Here is an 18658-nt window from a genome sequence, read left to right as displayed (position 1 = left end):
TTTGTCGCAGAAATCGTGTCACCACTTCGTAATGCCTGCCAAAACGCGAGAGAACTTTTTTTTTTATCGTGATGCAGAGCGAATCCGAAAGCAAAGAAACCTCACCTACGGGGTTTACCGCGAGCACGGGCAAAAGCGCTTCCGTTTCCGGGCAAACTGCAACCGGTTCACTATAGCAGTTCGAAAACGCGTTCCGCAAGTAGTTTTTTTCTCTCTTTTTTTTTTTTTTTTATAAATTGCAGATTGACGGAATTAATTTCCGTCAGACTTATTTTCAGATTGACGGATTTCAGTCAATTGACGGGCTAGTTTCACCCATGTAAACAAATATTAATTAACCTTTGCCGTGCTTCCTGGGTTCACCTGTACCCAGAGACACACTAAAATCATTGCAACTCTGGAACCATTAAAGGTATCGTTTTGAAATTTTAAGTATCTCTCACACACCTAATTTGCTCTCTGTATGCACATTTTTAGTGTGTACATGACAAAACATTAAAATTAATTGATTATGTTAATTGACATAAACACTACCGATTGCGCGGGTTCACACAAACCCATACTTTTAAAGAGTAGTAGTGATTGTAACTTAATCCCTCTGCCGACGGCGCGGGTTCTGCTACACCCATAATTACCAAAGCGGCGGAACAGTGTCTGTCTGCCTGTTTGTCTCCAAGAGACTGTCTGTCTCTCTGTCTGTCCGTATCTCTCTGTCTGTATGTCTGTTGTCAGTTGCTCTGTCTGTCTGTCTGTCTGTCTATCCGTCTATCTATCTGACTGTCTCTCTCTCTCTCTCTCTTAGTCTCTCTCTCTTAGTCTCTCTTTCTTAGTCTCTCTCTCTCTCTCCCTTTCTTAGTCTCTCTCTCTCTCTTTCTTAGTCTCTCTCTCTCTTTCTTAGTCTCTCTCTCTCTCTCTTTCTTAGTCTCTCTCTCTCTCTTTCTTAGTCTCTCTCTTTCTCTTTCTTAGTCTCTCTCTCTCTCTCTTTCTTAGTCTCTCTCTCTCTTAGTCTCTCTCTCTTAGTCTCTCTCTCTCTCTTTCTTAGTCTCTCTCTCTCTTTCTTAGTCTCTCTCTCTCTCTTTCTTAGTCTCTCTCTCTCTCTCTTTCTTAGTCTCTCTCTCTCTCTCTCTTTCTTAGTCTCTCTCTCTCTCTTTCTTAGTCTCTCTCTCTCTCTCTTTCTTAGTCTCTCTCTCTCTTTCTTAGTCTCTCTCTCTCTCTTTCTTAGTCTCTCTCTCTTTCTTAGTCTCTCTCTCTCTCTTAGTCTCTCTCTCTCTCTTTCTTAGTCTCTCTCTCTTTCTTAGTCTCTCTCTCTCTCTCTTTCTTAGTCTCTCTCTCTCTTTTTCTCTCTCTCTCTTTCTTAGTCTCTCTCTCTCTCTCTTCCTTTGTCTCTCTCTCTCTTAGTCTCTCTCAGTCTCTCCCTTCCCCTCTCCCTTCCCCTCTCCCTCCCCTGCAAGAAGTCGGTGAAGGGAGAAACTCGATGCACCCACTGAAGTAGCGCTGTGGGTTTCCCTGAACCCACCCCGTCGTTTGAGAAATAAACGGTAAAAACCCTCTTTCAAATGTATGGGTTCAGACAAACCCGCATCGTCGGGCGTGTGTAGTCAAAAGCGGCATCCGGCAAAGGTTAATTCCTTTAGCAATGGCAGCAATGTTTTTATAACTGAAACGGTTAGTATTCCATTCACTGTAGGTACAGAGGGACCCCCCTTTCAAAACATGTTCGACCTCCAATCAGGACTTAAAAAAAGAGGGAGTCTTTAAATGGTGGTAAACGACAAAGGTTTTGAACAGAAAGCAGGAGAAAGCTGGGCTTTAAAACCAAAGTAAAAGGGAGAAGTCTTTAACTTTCCCTTCAGGTCTTAAAAAAAGAGTTTGTTTGTTTGTTTATTTGTTGCTTAACGTCCAGCCGACTACGCAGAGCCATATCAGGACGAGGAAGGGGGGGATGAAGGGGGCCACTTGTCAAGCGATTCCTGTTTACAAATGCACTAACCCATTACTTGTGTCCCAGCAGGCTTTAGTAAAACTAAATTAATACCTACTGGAAGATTACCAGTTTCCAGTATGTTAAAATAGGCTTAACCTATCTACTGCTGGACTTACATCAGAACACTAACAGATTAAACTATACATGAATCGCGAGACAAGCGGCAAGAGAAGAGATTTTTGGAAAAAATACAGGTGAATGAGCAAGAAGGCAGAAAAAGGAAAAGAATTCATGAAGAAAAAGAGAGCATGACAGGAAAGAGGAACCAAAAATCTACCTAACAGCAAACTAGAAAGCTCCTGCGGTTCCAAAAACAGGAGGGGCCTTTAATTTCATAACCGCAGTGCCCCACTGCGGGATTAAAAAAAGAGGGGGTGGGGGGTACACTGTGCAAACATGACCTAAAGCCAAAGAAAGGTGTTCCATGAAGTTGTATTGCTTGACTACTTGGACATTTTACTCACTCATTGACTCAGGTTTGCAAAGAAGACTGTATTTCTCACTGTCACTGTTACTGTAATAACGATTGTACACGTAGTACAAATCATATGACTATAAGAAAAGAAGAAAGCTATTCTCTTACACTTACAGTTAGAACTTACACGCTTTACAAAATGAAATCTTGTGTACTGCTGCCTGTGCTTATTCCAGAATTAAAGACCGGTTGGGGTAACACTTTCAGAGAATGTACACGAAATGACCAATGAACACATAATGATAAAGACTACCACTCTATTCAAACCCGCCCTGGCAACTATCTCCTGAAAACAATCACCTGTCGGATCCCCAGCAACTCACAGCATGATTAACCTTTCTGAAACGACCACCTGTCTATACTGACTTCTTTACAACAGTGATGTTTATTCTCTTGTCACTATATATTTAACCTTCACCGTGCTTCCTGGGTCATGGACGACCCAGAGCCTCACAAAAGTGTTTGTGTCTCTAAAACAATTGGGAGTTTTTGATTGAGATTTCATGTAAATGTAATCCTCAAATACCGTAGAAGCTTCCTATCGACCAATTTTTAAAGGATTACTTTGTAAACAAACAATGACCTCATTTGAACTACACAGTCCGGATGTTGTGGGTCAACCACGACCATGTGGAATTAAACAAGGCATTTTACGGTGTTTATCCCTCTTTGGATGGCATGGGTAGTGGTTGTGCACGACCCATACTGAGCAAAGAGTGTATCTCTATTCGAATGGCGTGGGTCGTGTAGAAACCATACTTTTTACATTGAATCCTTCTTTAGAAAGTCTGGGTCGTACATGACCCACATCATCCGGGCTGTGCAGTCCAAAGCGTGATCCGGTGAAGGTTAATGTATTAACAAGTTCAACAACATAATAGAGCTACGTTTCACCACAAACAAAAACACATAAAAACAACATTTTCTCTGACTGTGTCACACTTCACGAAAGTCTTTACACAAAAATCAAAACAATCCTTAGGTTGCTAAGATCTCAATCACGAATAATTCTGGCAACTCACAAAAATAAACTGATACATACAGTACAAAAAAATGACAGTTTGTCCAATTCCACATATTTTGATGCCAGCTGGTCTGAAAGTAATAATACACTGGTAAATGCCCGAGCTTCAGTTTGTCAGAATGTTCATTCTGTATCTGATCCTTCCGCCACCTCAGAAGTGTCCACATTTTCATGCAACAAAACATACTCTCTGCTGCTGAACCCAAACTTAATGAGATCACGCTCCATCAGTTCCGTGTAGCGCTGGGCATCAATACGCTGATTGTTTATGAAAGTGCCATTGGCGGAACCAAGGTCTATGATGTAAGGCCGCACTTTGCGCCCTCGACTGCCATCTGGGCGGTCATACTCTGTGAGACGGTACTGCAGCACTGCATGTTGCTTAGAGCATGATGGGTGGTCCACGGGAATGTCTGCAACTCGACGGTCTCGGCCTAACAGGTAAGCGCTCTGTCGATGGATAGGAAGCATGGGAAGAGCTTCCTCTCCCTTAAATCCGTACAATCGCCAGCGCCGCTTAGGCTTGCGAGCTTCCGGTGGTTCATTGTATTTGACCACAACGCCACGGAAACTGTTTGTGTCTTCAGTTAGTTTGCCGGACAACTCAAAGTTGGGCTTTTCTTTATCTGGGGCTGCTGCTTCAGCATCGTCCTCCCCTGACGGTCTGCCAAAGTTTGTGTCTTCTTCCCCTTGCTCTCTTTGTTGACGAGCTTCTCGGCGACGGTCGTCATTTTGTCGACGATGTCTCTGCTGCTCGCCCAGACTGTCTGTTGGCTCTTGCTTGACACGATGATCAGGGTCAAATGATGCTTCGCCACCATCCCGTTCACGCTCTCTTCTGTCCTCCCTGCGGTTCTTGAGTTTGTCCTTATGCCTGTGGCCGTCATGTTTTCGCCGGTGATTGTCTGGACTGTGACTGTTTCTATCCTCATGCCGGTGTCTATGTCTGTGCGCTTGATCTGTTGGGCTGTCGTCTCGTGTTCTCTTCTTTCGATCTTTGGACACTGGGCTGCGAGATCGGTGTCTTTCATGTTTCACCATCTGAAACACACAAAAAAGGATTCTTATTATTTATATATCAATTATTATACAGATGTAAGCATTCATCTAACAGAAGCCTGTCTCATCAGCAGGGGAAATTAAAAACTGTTCAAGGTTGGTCCAATTGGCAATTATAACCTTAATCAAGCCAACTGGAAAAGTAGATGCCCATGCGTCCAATGAGATTAACTTCTTCTGCAAAGACACTAAGTCATGTTAATATTGTGGTGGTTTTTTTAAGGTTGGTCCCGTTTTTTTGGGGGGGGTCCAAAAAGGTCATAGCGGTATGGCCGAATTCGCGATTTAGTAGACCGCGATTTAGTGGACCGCTATTTAGTGGAAGTCCCCTGTTTCTGTTGTTGTGAAGCTGGAGGACACTTCTGACTTTGAGTCTTACTGAAGTGAAGGCATGTTCTTGCAAATTATGGTTACACTTACAGTTAGGGATAAACATTCAAACATTTTTGGGAACATACAAAGTTACTAACCGTAGCATGGGGTAAGCTAGGGAAAAATAACTCTCGCGGCAAACCACGCCCACTCAAAATTCCGGTCGGCGATTTGGTTCTAGACCCCAGGGTCAGGTTACGGCAGAGTACGTCGTTTTGAGTGGTTGGTTTCGACGATACTGACCGGTAACACTAGCATATACATAGGGCTAGAGGTGCATCGACATTTTTAGCCAGGTAGCGAGAATTCTAAAAAATAAATGCAAGCGAACTTTTGTCATTTTTTTCTTTTCGCGATAGGGTGAGTGCACCACCGAAATTAGTTGACTAGAACGTAGTCAGGTGTTTCATCTTTCATTAGCAACTGAAAAAATAAGGGGAAAGTTCCGTAAAGGTTCCTATTTTAACGGAGGAAACAACCTACCCCCCTCTTCGACAAGTAGTTACAACTACAAGGGTCATGAAATTTGAAAATTGATGACATTTGACCACAGGCGAAGGTGTCGTCCACTGGACTACTACTATCACAGAAAGACTACAAGGTACGTCACTCACCTTCGAGTCTTCTGTGTTCTTGGAGTCGCTTCCTGGGGAAAAATATTGTTCAAGACGGCTTGCCTCTTCCTACAGTCTGTGTAAGGTCAAATAAATACAGTTGAATGATTGTTTGAACTATATGCACCTTTAGTTTTCAGCTTCCGTTCGCTGCAGGTTGTTTTTAACCATCATTTGGACGAATCTTCGTTTGCGAGCCGCTAATATCCACACCTCGTCTAATTATGCATCCGCACCGAATATGCATACCAGCGCTCATTGGTCTAAAACATATGTAAATATTGTGCGGCAAAGGGAAGCTACCCACGGGAGTTTTCACTTTCGGTATCAGTGAAGAACCGTTTGCCACTTCATTCAAAATGAGGAAAACGTTTCAGTCGACCAATGAAAATAATCATCGAATATCCTCTTATTAACCAATGAGCGCTGGTATGCATATTCGGTGCGGATGCATAATTAGACGAGGTGTGGATATTAGCGGCTCGCAAACGAAGATTCGTCCAAATGATGGTTAAAAACAACCTGCAGCGAACGGAAGCTGAAAACTAAAGGTGCATATAGTTCAAACAGTCATTCAACTGTATTTATTTGACCTTACACAGACTGTAGGAAGAGGCAAGCCGTCTTGAACAATATTTTTCCCCAGGAAGCGACTCTAAGAACACAGAAGACTCGAAGGTGAGTGACGTACCTTGTAGTCTTTCTGTGATAGTAGTAGTCCAGTGGACGACACCTTCGCCTGTGATTTGACATGGACAAGGCAGAATTAATTTTCTGTGTACTGAAAAATTCTCTCTTCGGTTCAGCTCCTATTGACAGTGACACTGTAAGAAACATGTAAGAATTTTGATTTCATTTGTTCGTGTGCCTCCAAGTCCAACGTTTCAACTTCAAATGGAAGAACGTGATCAAAACGACCAATCCTGCCTCCTCAGCTCCTGCCGTCCTGGTCAGTTTCACTTTTCATTTTATTTCATCCCTACAGTACATTGTTGTTTTACCATGAATTGTCGCCTCTTTAAATTACCACATAAGAACAATAACTAAAATAAGTATGAATACAACTGTACCTTCACAAGAGTGCGAATAAACTTTCAGATATATCGACGTTTACTTGCTTCTGAGGTTTACCTCAGATAAACAAGTATGGCGGATACAGGAAGTGTCTAAACACCAAAAATTCGCTTTCCAAAATATCGAGCAAATTCGTGAATTTATTTCCCTGTGATGAAAATGCTTCCCATTTCTTCAAGATGAACAACATTTATGCAGATTTTGTTTTAAGCCATAAACACATGTTCTACCCCATTTCAAAAATCGTGTAAAAAACAAGAGGCATTTGTTACTGTTAGGAGCTAGCCGGTGGGCAAAAGTCGTATCTGGCCTGTGAACACTCAACATATAAATCCTAAGGCAAAACATCCAAATAAATAGCATTGGCAAACAAAGAAGAATTCGACAAGAAAACTTACAAAATAATTATGAAGATCCATGATGCCATGCCACAGGAACGACCCAGAAATGCAAAAAGGAAAAACAAAGATACATGTATTACTCAACGCAACTGGTGTTACTTTTTAAAAGTATCAAATCAATATTGTCAAAGTTCAGTTTTTGCATTTTGATCATAAGAACACTCCCTTTGATTGCATTTTTTATTCTGATTTACCCTTTGTTTTTTTTAAAGATTATTTTTGCAGATATTACTTTTAAGATGGTCTTTGTTGTTACACTTTCGTATTTTTTAAATTTTTTTTTAAATGTCATCCTATCATCAATTTTTAAATGCCATGTGACTTATTCGTAGAGCATTTTACCAAGTCTAGATTTGGAAAATAAAATTTAATCATGTCCGATCTGGAAACGCAGGAGAAGACAACTCGAATCACATGATCGCTCGCCTTCCGGTTTGAAGACTTCAAGTGCAAAATGGACAACAAAAACAAGACCCCAAATGTTCAGACGGTTGTGCAAGGCGAAGCTTCCGAGTCCGACGAAGAAGAGGAGAAGGAAGTACAGAACTCTTCTGCTACACGTGTGCCTCCATTCCCCTCCCGTGTGTTGCAAAGCAAGCTATCCTCCCCAGCAAAGAGAAAGGTGGCTTAGAAATTTATAGAAGAAAGCGAAAGTGGAGAGAGTGAGAGGGAAAGAGAGGGGGAGAGAGAGACTCAGAGAGGGAAGCTGAGAGCGAACAAAAGAGTTTTACTGTGTTTATGAGCATGTCAGTAAACTTATTAAAGTTATGTGCTAATTTTGCATTGAGAAGGGGATAAATAAATATATATATATATATATATAAATTTATATATTATAATACACTATTAATATAATGTGTATTGATCTGTGAGAAATGTAGGGATGGCAATTGATTGTTTTGTGTTTAGTTTAGTTTAGTTTAGTTTAGTTTAATTTTAGTGTGTGGGGACATATGGTGATGGCCGTAAGTCCCATAATCGTCCCATCAATATTGTTCAACATTTTGTTTTCGTTTGGTCTGCATTTACTTGTTCAGCTTAGCTTATGATCAAATTCATAATGTTTGATCTGGGCGGAATGAGTCAGATTTCGTGCTTTGAGTTGTATTATATATTGACAGCTCATATTTTTTGCTAAGAGTGTGTGTGATAAAACAAGAACAAATGTTGATAAATCGTACATACAGTTTGCAAAAACAAATGTGCGAAAGTTTACATTTAGCAATATGAGTTGCACCAGATTGGAACTCACTATCTCACAAAACTAAAACGGCTACTAACCTCAACAGATTCAAGAACCAACTGGACACAGAAATATTTATGAAATCAAGTTTGTATGAGTACGTATGATGAGGGACCATTGTCACACAAGTTATAAATTATGCATGCAATACAGACCAATGTTTCTATCTATATGTTGTTGAACTAATGATGGGACGTAAAGACCGCGAGGCCTATCTCATTCAATTCAATACCTATACACCAAGCCATTTTTTCTCCTATAATATGTATTTTTTCATTTTGAAACTGTTGGTGTTGGCTGTTGCTTTTTACATTTAGTCAAGTTTTGACTAAATGTTTTAACATAGAGGGGGAATCGAGACGAGGGTCATGGTGTATGTGTGTGTGTGTGTGTGTGTGTGTGCGTGTGTGTGTGTAGAGCGATTCAGAGTAAACTACTGGACCGATCTTTATGAAATTTGACATGAGAGTTCCTGGGTATGATATCCCCGGATGTTTTTTCATTTTTTCGATAAATGTCTTTGATGACGTCATATCCGGCTTTTTGTAAAAGTTGAGGCGGCACTGTCACACCCTCATTTTTCAATCAAATTGATTGAAATTTTGGCCAAGCAATCTTCGACGAAGGCCGGACTTCGGTATTGCATTTCAGCTTGGTGGCTTAAAAATTAATTAATGACTTTGGTCATTAAAAATCTGAAAATTGTAAAAAAAGATTTTTTTTTTATAAAACGATCCAAATTTACGTTCATCTTATTCTTCATCATTTTCTGATTCCAAAAACATATAAATATGTTATATTTGGATTAAAAACAAGCTCTGAAAATTAAAAAAATTACAAATTATGATCAAAATTAAATTTTCAAAATCAATTTAAAAACACTTTCATCTTATTCCTTGTCGGTTCCTGATTCCAAAAACATATAGATATGATATGTTTGGATGAAAAACACGCTCAGAAAGTTCAAACGAAGTGAGGTACAGTAAAGCGTGCTATGAAGCACAGCGCAACCGCTACCGCACCAGACAGGCTCGTCACTTTCACTGCCTTTTGCACTAGCGGCGGACTACGTTCAATTTCATTCTATGAGTTCCACAGTTTGACTAAATGTAGTAATTTCGCCTTACGCGACTTGTTTATATGTTGTCGTTTTGTTGGTCTAATCATATACAATTAAATATTTAGGCCAAAAAGAAAAATATGTCTGTTTCCGGTAACATCGCCGAAAAAAATAGGGTCAGTCGGTCGGTTTTTTTAATGTTTTTTTTAATTTTATTTTTTTTTTACCTTTTTCTTACGTTTTGTTGACGTCTTTTTACGTTTTTGTTGTTGTTTTTTTAAACGCTTTCTTAGTTTAATTACAATTATTTAGCACATGTTTTTGACCTAGATATATTTAAACTAAATAAAGTATACTTGACTTAATATTTGTTTTTACGAGGTCGCTGACCGTCAAGCCCTACTCCAAAACAAACTCATCGGATGTTGCTTTCCCCTGGCCCTTCGCAAGTTGAGCAGAGTACACTTTGGGGATAAGCGGGCCGTCAATGTCAAAAAAGATAGCAGCTACCGTGAGATTGGCAGAAAATGTTGCTATGACTTTCTTGTCAGGCGTGTGGTCGCATTTTCCTAGAATAACTGCAAGAGGAAATCTTGCCACAGACCCTTCAGAGGGATTCCCGGCGTCATTGGCCGCCATGTTTTTTTCGCGTGACGACGGAAACGGGAGGTAAGTCACTTCGATTGTGAAGTCTCATCAACCGATTACCTCCCGTTTTTTTATTTTATTTATTTAGGGGTTTTTTTGGGTGCGAAAAGCGAAAAAAAACTTTAGGGTCGGCGCTTAAAAATAGGGTCGGTCAGGTTACCGGAAACAGACATATTTTTCTTTTTGGCCTTATACCAATTGGTCATCTTTAAAAATAAAAAAAACCACAGGTACTTTCTGCTTTGCATAAGATTATTGAAAACATTTGGGGAACATTTGGGTGTCTAACTTTGATTTGGATTATTCTTTTTACCCTTCCCAAACTGGTCACTCATCACCGCTCCCTGATTCAACAGCATTACACGCCTTTCATGTTGATGTTTACCCAAAAGGCACACTTTTGCACGCCTCCTGAGATTATATCTCCACCTAGCCCACTGATCCTTTGCACCGCGCCATTACTCCTCTCTTGCTCTCTTGACCAACTTACCGGCCGATTGGAGAAACTATCAGTTCAACTTCTAGTGGTTTTAATTGTGGATGTTTTACATTGAAGTTTATTTTTTATTTTTGACTCACATGCGAAGCAAAAGTGAGTCTATGTACTCACCCGAGTCGTCCGTCCGTCCGTCCGTCCGTCCGTCCGGAAAACTTTAACGTTGGATATTTCTTGGACACTATTCAGTCTATCAGTACCAAATTTGGCAAGATGGTGTATGATGACAAGGCCCCAAAAAACATACATAGCATCTTGACCTTGCTTCAAGGTCAAGGTCGCAGGGGCCATAAATGTTGTCTAAAAAACAGCTATTTTTCACATTTTTCACATTTTCTCTGAAGTTTTTGAGATTGAATACCTCACCTATATATGATATATAGGGCAAAGTAAGCCCCATCTTTTGATACCAGTTTGGTTTACCTTGCTTCAAGGTCAAGGTCACAGGAGCTCTTCAAAGTTGGATTGTATACATATTTTGAAGTGACCTTGACCCTGAACTATGGAAGATAACTGTTTCAAACTTAAAAATTATGTGGGGCACATGTTATGCTTTCATCATGAGACACATTTGGTCACATATGATCAAGGTCAAGGTCACTTTGACCCTTATGAAATGTGACCAAAATAAGGTAGTGAACCACTAAAAGTGACCATATCTCATGGTAGAAAGAGCCAATAAGCACCATTGTACTTCCTATGTCTTGAATTAACAGCTTTGTGTTGCATGACCTTGGATGACCTTGACCTTGGGTCAAGGTCACATGTATTTTGGTAGGAAAAATGTGTAAAGCAGTTCTTAGTGTATGATGTCATTGCTAGGTTTAGGTCAAGCATGTGAGTCGTATGGGCTTTGCCCTTCTTGTTTATTGATTTGAGAGGAGCACTAGGAGGGCGGAGTGGTGCGGGGTGAGGATGGTGGTGGTGGCAATGGAAGCCTGAACATTGATGTTATTTTAGAGTTCTATAGAAGTCTTTTTATTTTATTTACAAACAAACAATTCAAAACAGGGGCTATAATATATAAATATACATATATTTATATATCCCATGACCTCCCTTCTTTGTCTCTGTTACTTCAGTATGGGTATATATGTTGTATTTTTATAGCTCAATAAATACATCATGGACTCCAAAAAATATATGATAGTGCAGATTCCGATTTGGGCAAAGAACTACTTTCCTCCCGACCTTTGACCTCGCGCCGAACAATGTGACACATTTGTATGAAGTTCCAAAATCGTATTGCACGGCTCAGAAAACCATATCAGTTGCACGCAAAAATGAATCTCAGAACTGATCTGATGTATGAGATGCAATAAGCAAACGTTTCTTTCATTATGAAAGCAATGCAGGTCGAAAAAAACGAACATTCAACTTACAAGATAACCAGATGCTAGCGAACCAAAACAAAAACACGAGTACCCTCCCTTGCATCGTTAGCAGACGACTTTTGAGAATCTGTCGGTAGTGTGTTTTGGTGTGCGTCTTCAGTTTCTCTGGCAGTGTCGGTGTGGGAACTGACAGAAGCTAGGGAGCACAGATAATAGAAGCCCTGTCACATAGACTAATCACACAATCAATACACATTTGGCTCATGTTTTAAATGACAGTTTCGAGTGTGTTAATCAAACTCAAAGCAACAACACTGTCACTGGTGACATGCGCAGCGAGACCGAGAAACGTCCTTTACCTGGCACGGTTGGGCTTCGCTATCAAACATCGCCTGTTTCACGTGTTTTGCGAGCAAGTCTACTCTTTTGCCTGGCTCTGCAGTAAGTCCACATTGGCGATGAAGGTATCCAAGAACTTAACATGTGTGTATTTTTCCGTAATCCAGTCATATTCCTTCAAAATGCAATCAATCGGCGATGACAGACGTGTCGGTCGCGTTTTCCTCACACCCATACCAGTTTAAGTTCATCCATGCAAACACACTCGCAAAACAGTTTATCACGTAGATACATTTCAAATAGGGAGCAAATGGTTAAATCTAAACCTACATATTTGTTCCCTAAAATTTGCTTCTCTGTCAATAAGCCTAATTACACACGTTCAAGAAAAACAACGTGGAATCGATTCTGAATCGAGTAGGCCTAAGCCAAATGGGTCCCAAACCCGTTTCGCCCGTTCTGCCGACCTGAAACGCAAAACAAAAGAATTGTGCGCTTCAACTAAATTAATTTCTATACGACTTCATTACTTTCTTGCAACTTATGAACCTTTACTTAAAGCTTTTAAATGGTCTGAAAGTAGTGTTACCGCGTACTTATCGATGCACTCATTCGTTTTATTTTTTCAGCGACGGTCACTTAGTTTAAGGTTGCAAAAGGGCTAAGTCTCGCTGGCAACACTGTTTTACCCTGCACAGATCGCAACAGTGCCGCTAGTAGTCTACACTTTGTGTTTGATGGTAGAATGGGATATACAGATTACAACACTCGTGATTTTTTATATGGCTTGTATTTCAGTCAAGACCCAGCGGGAATATCAATCGAGAGCCACTCGCCAGAGGCTCGTGTCTCCCGATGATATTCATCCGCTGGGTCTTGACTGAAATACAAGCCATATAAAAAACCACTCGTGTTGTAACCTATACGTACAAGGTTATTACAAGATTTCATTCAGTGTAGCTGATCAATATGCGTTTCCTACAGCTTACTGTACACCTCGGTCGTTTATTAACCTTTTGAGGCTTATTATTTGTTCATAATAGAAAAATACAACATTCTTGCGCTGGCACTAACAGTGTAGATGAGATGCTGCTGTCTGTCTTAGCGTAATGTTTTTATTTTTTAAATATGTAAAATGTTAATCTGTTCACTGTAGTTTTCGACATTTGATAGGTGGGCGGCACACAGGCCGTAGTTGTAGCTGGAGAAGCTTCAGAATCGGAAGAAGAAGAAGTGGACACCAGTGTCAGCGAATCTGGATCCCCTGAACTCACACCACTGAAGGGTCTGTATTTTAACATGAGAAGGGACTGGATTTTTAGTGATTGCTTATCTATAATGCTATTAGCCATTTTTCAAACGTGTACGTTTTTTCACATAATCCTGGCTTGCACAGAAACCAGTCACTCTGTTACGCCAACTGACGTAGTCAAGTCTAAAACCCAGTGATCACATTATTTTTGCTCGAAAAACAAACCTCACACCAAAAAACAACAGTCCTGCAAAACATGAACTGCTATACATGAACGGTTGCCATTTTCCATTTTAATATTTTGACATTTTTATCCAAAAAAAGAGCTATTGTTTCTGGTTAACTTGATCCCTGATTTCTTCACATTCTTGTTTGTAAGGTAGTCAGGGCTTGAACAAAATAATTTCAGTTGCACAATGGTTGAAAAGCTTTGTGTGCTCTTTCATGAGATTTTAAGTTTGTCTCTTGAAGCTATTTATTATATCAATAATACAATGTATGCAAACTGAAAGCTAACCAAATCATCTGTTCTTTGACAGTGGAACCGAGCAAGAAGCTGGAACGTGGGTCTTCATCTGATCTTAGCGATGTTCCAATGTTGATGTCACCTCGAATGGCAGAATCCCGGTACAACAAACCAAAATATGACACGTAAGTCTGGTATTATTATGATTGTTTCTCTGTCCTATTATTTTCTTCGAGAATGAAGATATATTTTATTTCTGTTACTGTACGTAGTTCATAACTTCCCGAAAGTAAGGGTGGACTAATTGCAACTTGATGCCACTATGTTAAAGAGGATTCTTATTCAATAAATTTGTTATACAAATCTGTTTCATTTATATGACTGCATGGGACATTTCAAGCTTCAGTGATAAGTTCAGGCTGTCAGGTCAGGATGGAAGAAAAACCTCTTCTTTGTCTCTTTAAGAATTGTTTCTCTATAAAGTAACTATGCAGAGAAACTGCTCCCTGGAGCATCTGTAAAATCAGTAAGTCGATCTGGCAGCTGAATAAAATTTAGATGTGGTCGGAGCAGTTCATACTGGGATGGGGTGGTGTGAGAGCACACCGGGACAAGGAACAGGTGTTGGGACAGCAACAACACAACAACAAAACAAAAATATGCAGAGACACGGTAACTATGGTTGTCCCATTCCCCAGAAACACTAATTTAATTACATATTCTTACCCAACTCACATAGATAGCAATAACTTCATTTTGTTGCTAAGGTATTGAAGCACTCATCCGTGGTAACACGGGAGGTAACTCTTAAAAACAAACTCTACACCATATAAGACATGGTCCATGGTAGTTACCTCCCCTACCGGTGTCCTGCACATGCGCCGGACATACACCGGTGACACTTATTCCTTTTCCTTCAACCCACGTTGCATGACGTGTTTGAAGTGCTCAGGCTTTTTCTTAAGCCATTGGCCTATCTTTCACTGTTTCAGGGAAGGCCATCGAATCTTGGTAACATATCAACGTCCTTCTTCACTTCTTCAGGAATCGATGAGAGCGTTCCTTTTTTGTATAACGAGAAGATTTCTTAGCGTTTTTGAAAGTTTTGCCACTTGTCTTTTGTAACAGTGGTCCGCCATTTTTTACTTTTAAAATGGCCGACAACCTGGACATAAAGAGAAAACTAAAAGCTCTGCCAAGCAGACTTCCTCACCTGTTTCTCAATTGGGCAAAAAGGTTAAAAAAAGCTGGCGCTAAACCACGAACTTCTTCTACTATTCATAGCTCTCAAAGTTCTAAAAGGTTCCTTAGCGAGAAAGACCGGCACGGTGGCCTCGTGGTAAGGCGTCCGCCCCGTGATCGGGAGGTCGTGGGTTCGAACCCCGGCCGGGTCATACCTAAGACTTTAAAATTGGCAATCTAGTGGCTGCTCCGCCTGGCGTCTGGCATTATGGGGTTAGTGCTAGGACTGGTCCGGTGTCAGAATAATGTGACTGGGTGAGACATGAAGCCTGTGGTGCGACTTCTGTCTTGTGTGTGGCGCACGTTAAAAGCAGCTCCGCCCTGATATGGCCCTTTGTGGTCGGCTGGGCGTTAAGCAAACAAACAAACAAACAAACCCGCCATTATAGTACACATGGTCTGCCGGCTATAGTTGCTGCCGGACAAATACAAGATATTGACTGTGAATATTTCCCCACCACCTTATTTAGCAATCTGCTATCTATTTGAGTTGGGTAAGAATATGTAATTAAATTTAAAGTTTCAAAAGTAAACTTTGATTTAGTTAATATACTTACTTTGAAACTTTAAAGTGGGTGGTAACTGCCCTTACAGATCTCACATAGTATGTTTTACATTTTTCAGGTTACTTCATCGGAAGCTCAGTAAGTATAGGTTTTCTTTTATCTTTCCTGATAACTCCTTTTGCTGTTGTAAGAGCTTTGTCTGAAATTAACAAGCTCTAAAATAAGTGTTGCTGGGATTATATGTACTGTATTACATAACGCGTACACCTGAATGATGCTCACTCATATTCAAATGGGCATTCATAGTGCCAGGAATGCATGTCCCACCCACCCGCCCCCCCCCCCCAATTCACACACACACACACACATTTCATGACCACCCATGCAGATTTCTGAGAAAATCAGGTCTGAAAGCCAAGGAGATGTACCTAAACAAACAATGGAGGTAACCTTACAGAGATTATAAACAGGGGGCTGTGGTGTTGGTCAAGGGGTGAGGGGGGTAAAGGGAGAGGGGGGGGGAGGACAGGGGGAGGAGTCTCTGTATTCAAACTATCAAACTGACAATGTGTCACTCGGCAGCACTGATTTAATTGTCCTGGGAAATATATTTTGGATAGAATGATCTATGTTTGCACTTTGGACTACTGTTGGTTTTCGGCTTGACTTTGCAGGAGAGAACAACTGGCAGCTGCACGAGCACATGGTGGAGGTTGCAGGACAGGCGTACCTGGGTGCCGCCCGCAGCCTGTCTTCTACCACCACTCACCTGGTCAAATCGCACAGTGTTGTACAGGTAGGTGTGCACTTTTAGGCTTTGCTGATCTCAGCTGTACTGAGTTTCCCTTTTGATGTCTCTCGACAGAGAGATCGTGTTGAAAACATTTAAGAAATAATGACCATTCGGATGATATGTTTGGATTGTTTTTTTGTGAAGGTGGGTACAGGATGTGTTTTTAGGAGAAAAAAAACCCATTTTGCATTCAGTTTAAAGTGCCTTATTTATTTATTTTAATTAATATCTCAGTGACAACTGTACAGACAAAAAAATTTTGTGTGAAGTCCAGTTCAATGCGCGATTGAGGACAGCCTTTACCTACATTTTGCAGGACATTTCACACTCCATGCGACTATTGACCAACGATCTGTTCCACTTGGAGGATCGCATTGACATCATTCAGTCCTGCAAACTCCTGCCAGACATCAACATTCCTGCACCTGCTCCTGCTGAACAGGCCAAGCCAGCACAAGCTGCAGCTACTTAGTGGTCTACAGTCATACTAGCGTTTTAGCTTGTGCCTCATTCAGGCTTGCTTACCCTTACAACTTTGGGTCCCCCCTCCCCCCATACTAGGTTTTTAGCTTGTGTCTCATTCAGGCTTGCTTAGTCTTACTCCTACCTCTAAAGTCAAGGCTGCCTTTTAACAAAGGACTTAATTAATCCTTATGCATAAAATGATATTCGAAACTTTACGCCCAACCATTTGTTCAAAGTTCTCTTTGAAGAATTCACACCGCCTTATGAAACTTAAGCTTAACACTAGCTCCTCTTCCTAGGATAGACTTATTTAAATCTAGTCTAGTTTATTCAGGTGGCCGTCTCTGGAACGCTCTTCCGAACGCACTACGGGAAGCTACCAGCACAGATTTTTTCAGAAAAAAAATATCCCATTTAATGAAAATAGTATATTCTTGATTGTTATGTTCCTTTCGGACAGTCACTCACTTTTGATTTATCGTTTTTGTTCACGAAATTATGATGTTTTGCACAATATCCATTTGTCGTGTAGAGTTGATGTACTATTGCATAGTATTCTGACTTTAATTTGATTTGTACATTTTTGCTTTTTTGCATCTAATCGTAAACGTTTATAAACTACAATGTCTTCTATATAAAGCGCTTATGAACATACACTTATAATATTTCACAAATTATGTAGTTGTAGTTATAGTAGATTTAGTCTCTCTTTGGGGCGAGGGCCAGATGCAAAAAAGTGTACCTATGCTCATTCTGTTATTCTCGTAGAATAAAGAATTGTCATTGTCATTGTCATTGTCATTACAACTTTGGCCCCCCCCCCCCCCCCCCCCCAAGAGGTTGCAAAATACAATTTTACACCAAGGTAAAACAGAATACATGTATGACTCTTCTTCACACACCCACTCCGGATAGAAGACAAAATAAGTACATGGCAACAATTTAGCATCAAGAATCAATCTTTGTCAGCCATTATTGTAACCTTGTACTGTTCAGCTTTCCTTGTCATCAGGGATGTTGTTTGGTCAGTCAGCAGAAGGGTAAATCCTTTTGAAATCAAAAATAAAATCCAAAACAGATTGACTGCCAGCGTTCCAAAATAAAGAATAACAAGTCGCGTAAGGCGAAATTACTACATTTAGTCAAGCTGTGGAACTCACAGAATGAAACTGAATGTAGTCCGCCGCTAGTGCAAAAGGCAGTGAAAGTGACGAGCCTGTTTGGCGCGGTAGCGGTTGCGCTGTGCTTCATAGCACGCTTTACTGTACCTCTCTTCGTTTTAACTTTCTGAGCGTGTTTTTAATCCAAACATATCATGAATCGCTCTACACACACACACGCACAGACAGACAGACACACACACACACACACACACATACACCACACCCTTGTCTCGATTCCCCCCTCTACGTTAAAACATTTAGTCAAAACTTGACTAAATGTAAAAAAACCAAGATCGATGATAACTGAGACTGATTAATCTTCGAAATGTGCTTTAAAACAAAAATTCATTGATGTTTGTCTGTTGTGTATCTTGTTTTTCCATTTCAAAGGCTGGTAGGTCGAAGTACTTCAGGGTCTATAATATGTAAAACATTCCAGAAACTTATAACCTTTCATCTTTATGATTCCCTTTTTAAATTGCCTCAAGCTTAAATTGGGCAGAGTTGCTTGGATTTGTTCATGATAGAAGTATGACAACCAGGACTTCCTTTGACTTTCAGAAATTGCTCCACTAGTATGGCCTTTTTGGCAAGTTCCCAAAGAAAAAAATGTTGAGCAACATCCCTGGTGGTACTGCAAAGGCATGC

General features: G+C 40.5%; 2 protein-coding genes across 3 annotated transcripts in view; one reads left to right on the top strand and one right to left on the bottom strand.

The window, feature by feature from the left end:
• Positions 1 to 1445: 1445 nt before the first annotated feature.
• Positions 1446 to 6693, bottom strand: LOC138962104 (smad nuclear-interacting protein 1-like). The gene is made up of 2 exons (XM_070333825.1): positions 6599 to 6693; positions 1446 to 4524 (listed from the first exon to the last, which is right to left on the bottom strand). The coding sequence occupies exon 2, from the start codon at positions 4522 to 4524 to the stop codon at positions 3607 to 3609; it is 918 nt and encodes a 305-aa protein (XP_070189926.1). The 5' UTR covers positions 6599 to 6693; the 3' UTR covers positions 1446 to 3606.
• A 720-nt stretch (positions 6694 to 7413) lies between these two features.
• The window catches only part of LOC138962103 (biogenesis of lysosome-related organelles complex 1 subunit 3-like), an 11887-nt gene continuing 642 nt past the window's right edge, over positions 7414 to 18658 (top strand). Inside the window, exons 1-6 of one of the 2 annotated variants that reach the window (XM_070333824.1) lie at positions 7414 to 7541; positions 13297 to 13408; positions 13915 to 14026; positions 15708 to 15727; positions 16264 to 16385; positions 16699 to 18658. The exon at positions 16699 to 18658 is cut by the window's right edge and continues 642 nt beyond it. In XM_070333824.1, the coding sequence (XP_070189925.1) occupies positions 7458 to 7541; positions 13297 to 13408; positions 13915 to 14026; positions 15708 to 15727; positions 16264 to 16385; positions 16699 to 16854 (606 nt within the window). In that variant the 5' untranslated portion in view covers positions 7414 to 7457 and the 3' untranslated portion in view covers positions 16855 to 18658. Of the gene's footprint in view, positions 7626 to 13296; positions 13409 to 13914; positions 14027 to 15707; positions 15728 to 16263; positions 16386 to 16698 lie in introns of both variants that reach the window. The other variant, XM_070333823.1, reaches the window with a different exon arrangement.

This window comes from Littorina saxatilis, linkage group LG3, assembly GCF_037325665.1.
Source record: "Littorina saxatilis isolate snail1 linkage group LG3, US_GU_Lsax_2.0, whole genome shotgun sequence".
In the NCBI taxonomy this organism is placed as follows: Eukaryota; Metazoa; Mollusca; class Gastropoda; order Littorinimorpha; family Littorinidae; genus Littorina; species Littorina saxatilis.
The sequence above is the reverse complement of the archived record's forward strand: the minus strand, read 5'-3'. Positions and strand labels throughout refer to the sequence as shown.

Coding starts and splice junctions, on each gene's coding strand:
- LOC138962104 (XM_070333825.1), bottom strand. CDS start 4,524: ATGGTGAAACATGAAAGACACCGATCTCGCAGCCCAGTGTCCAAAGAT.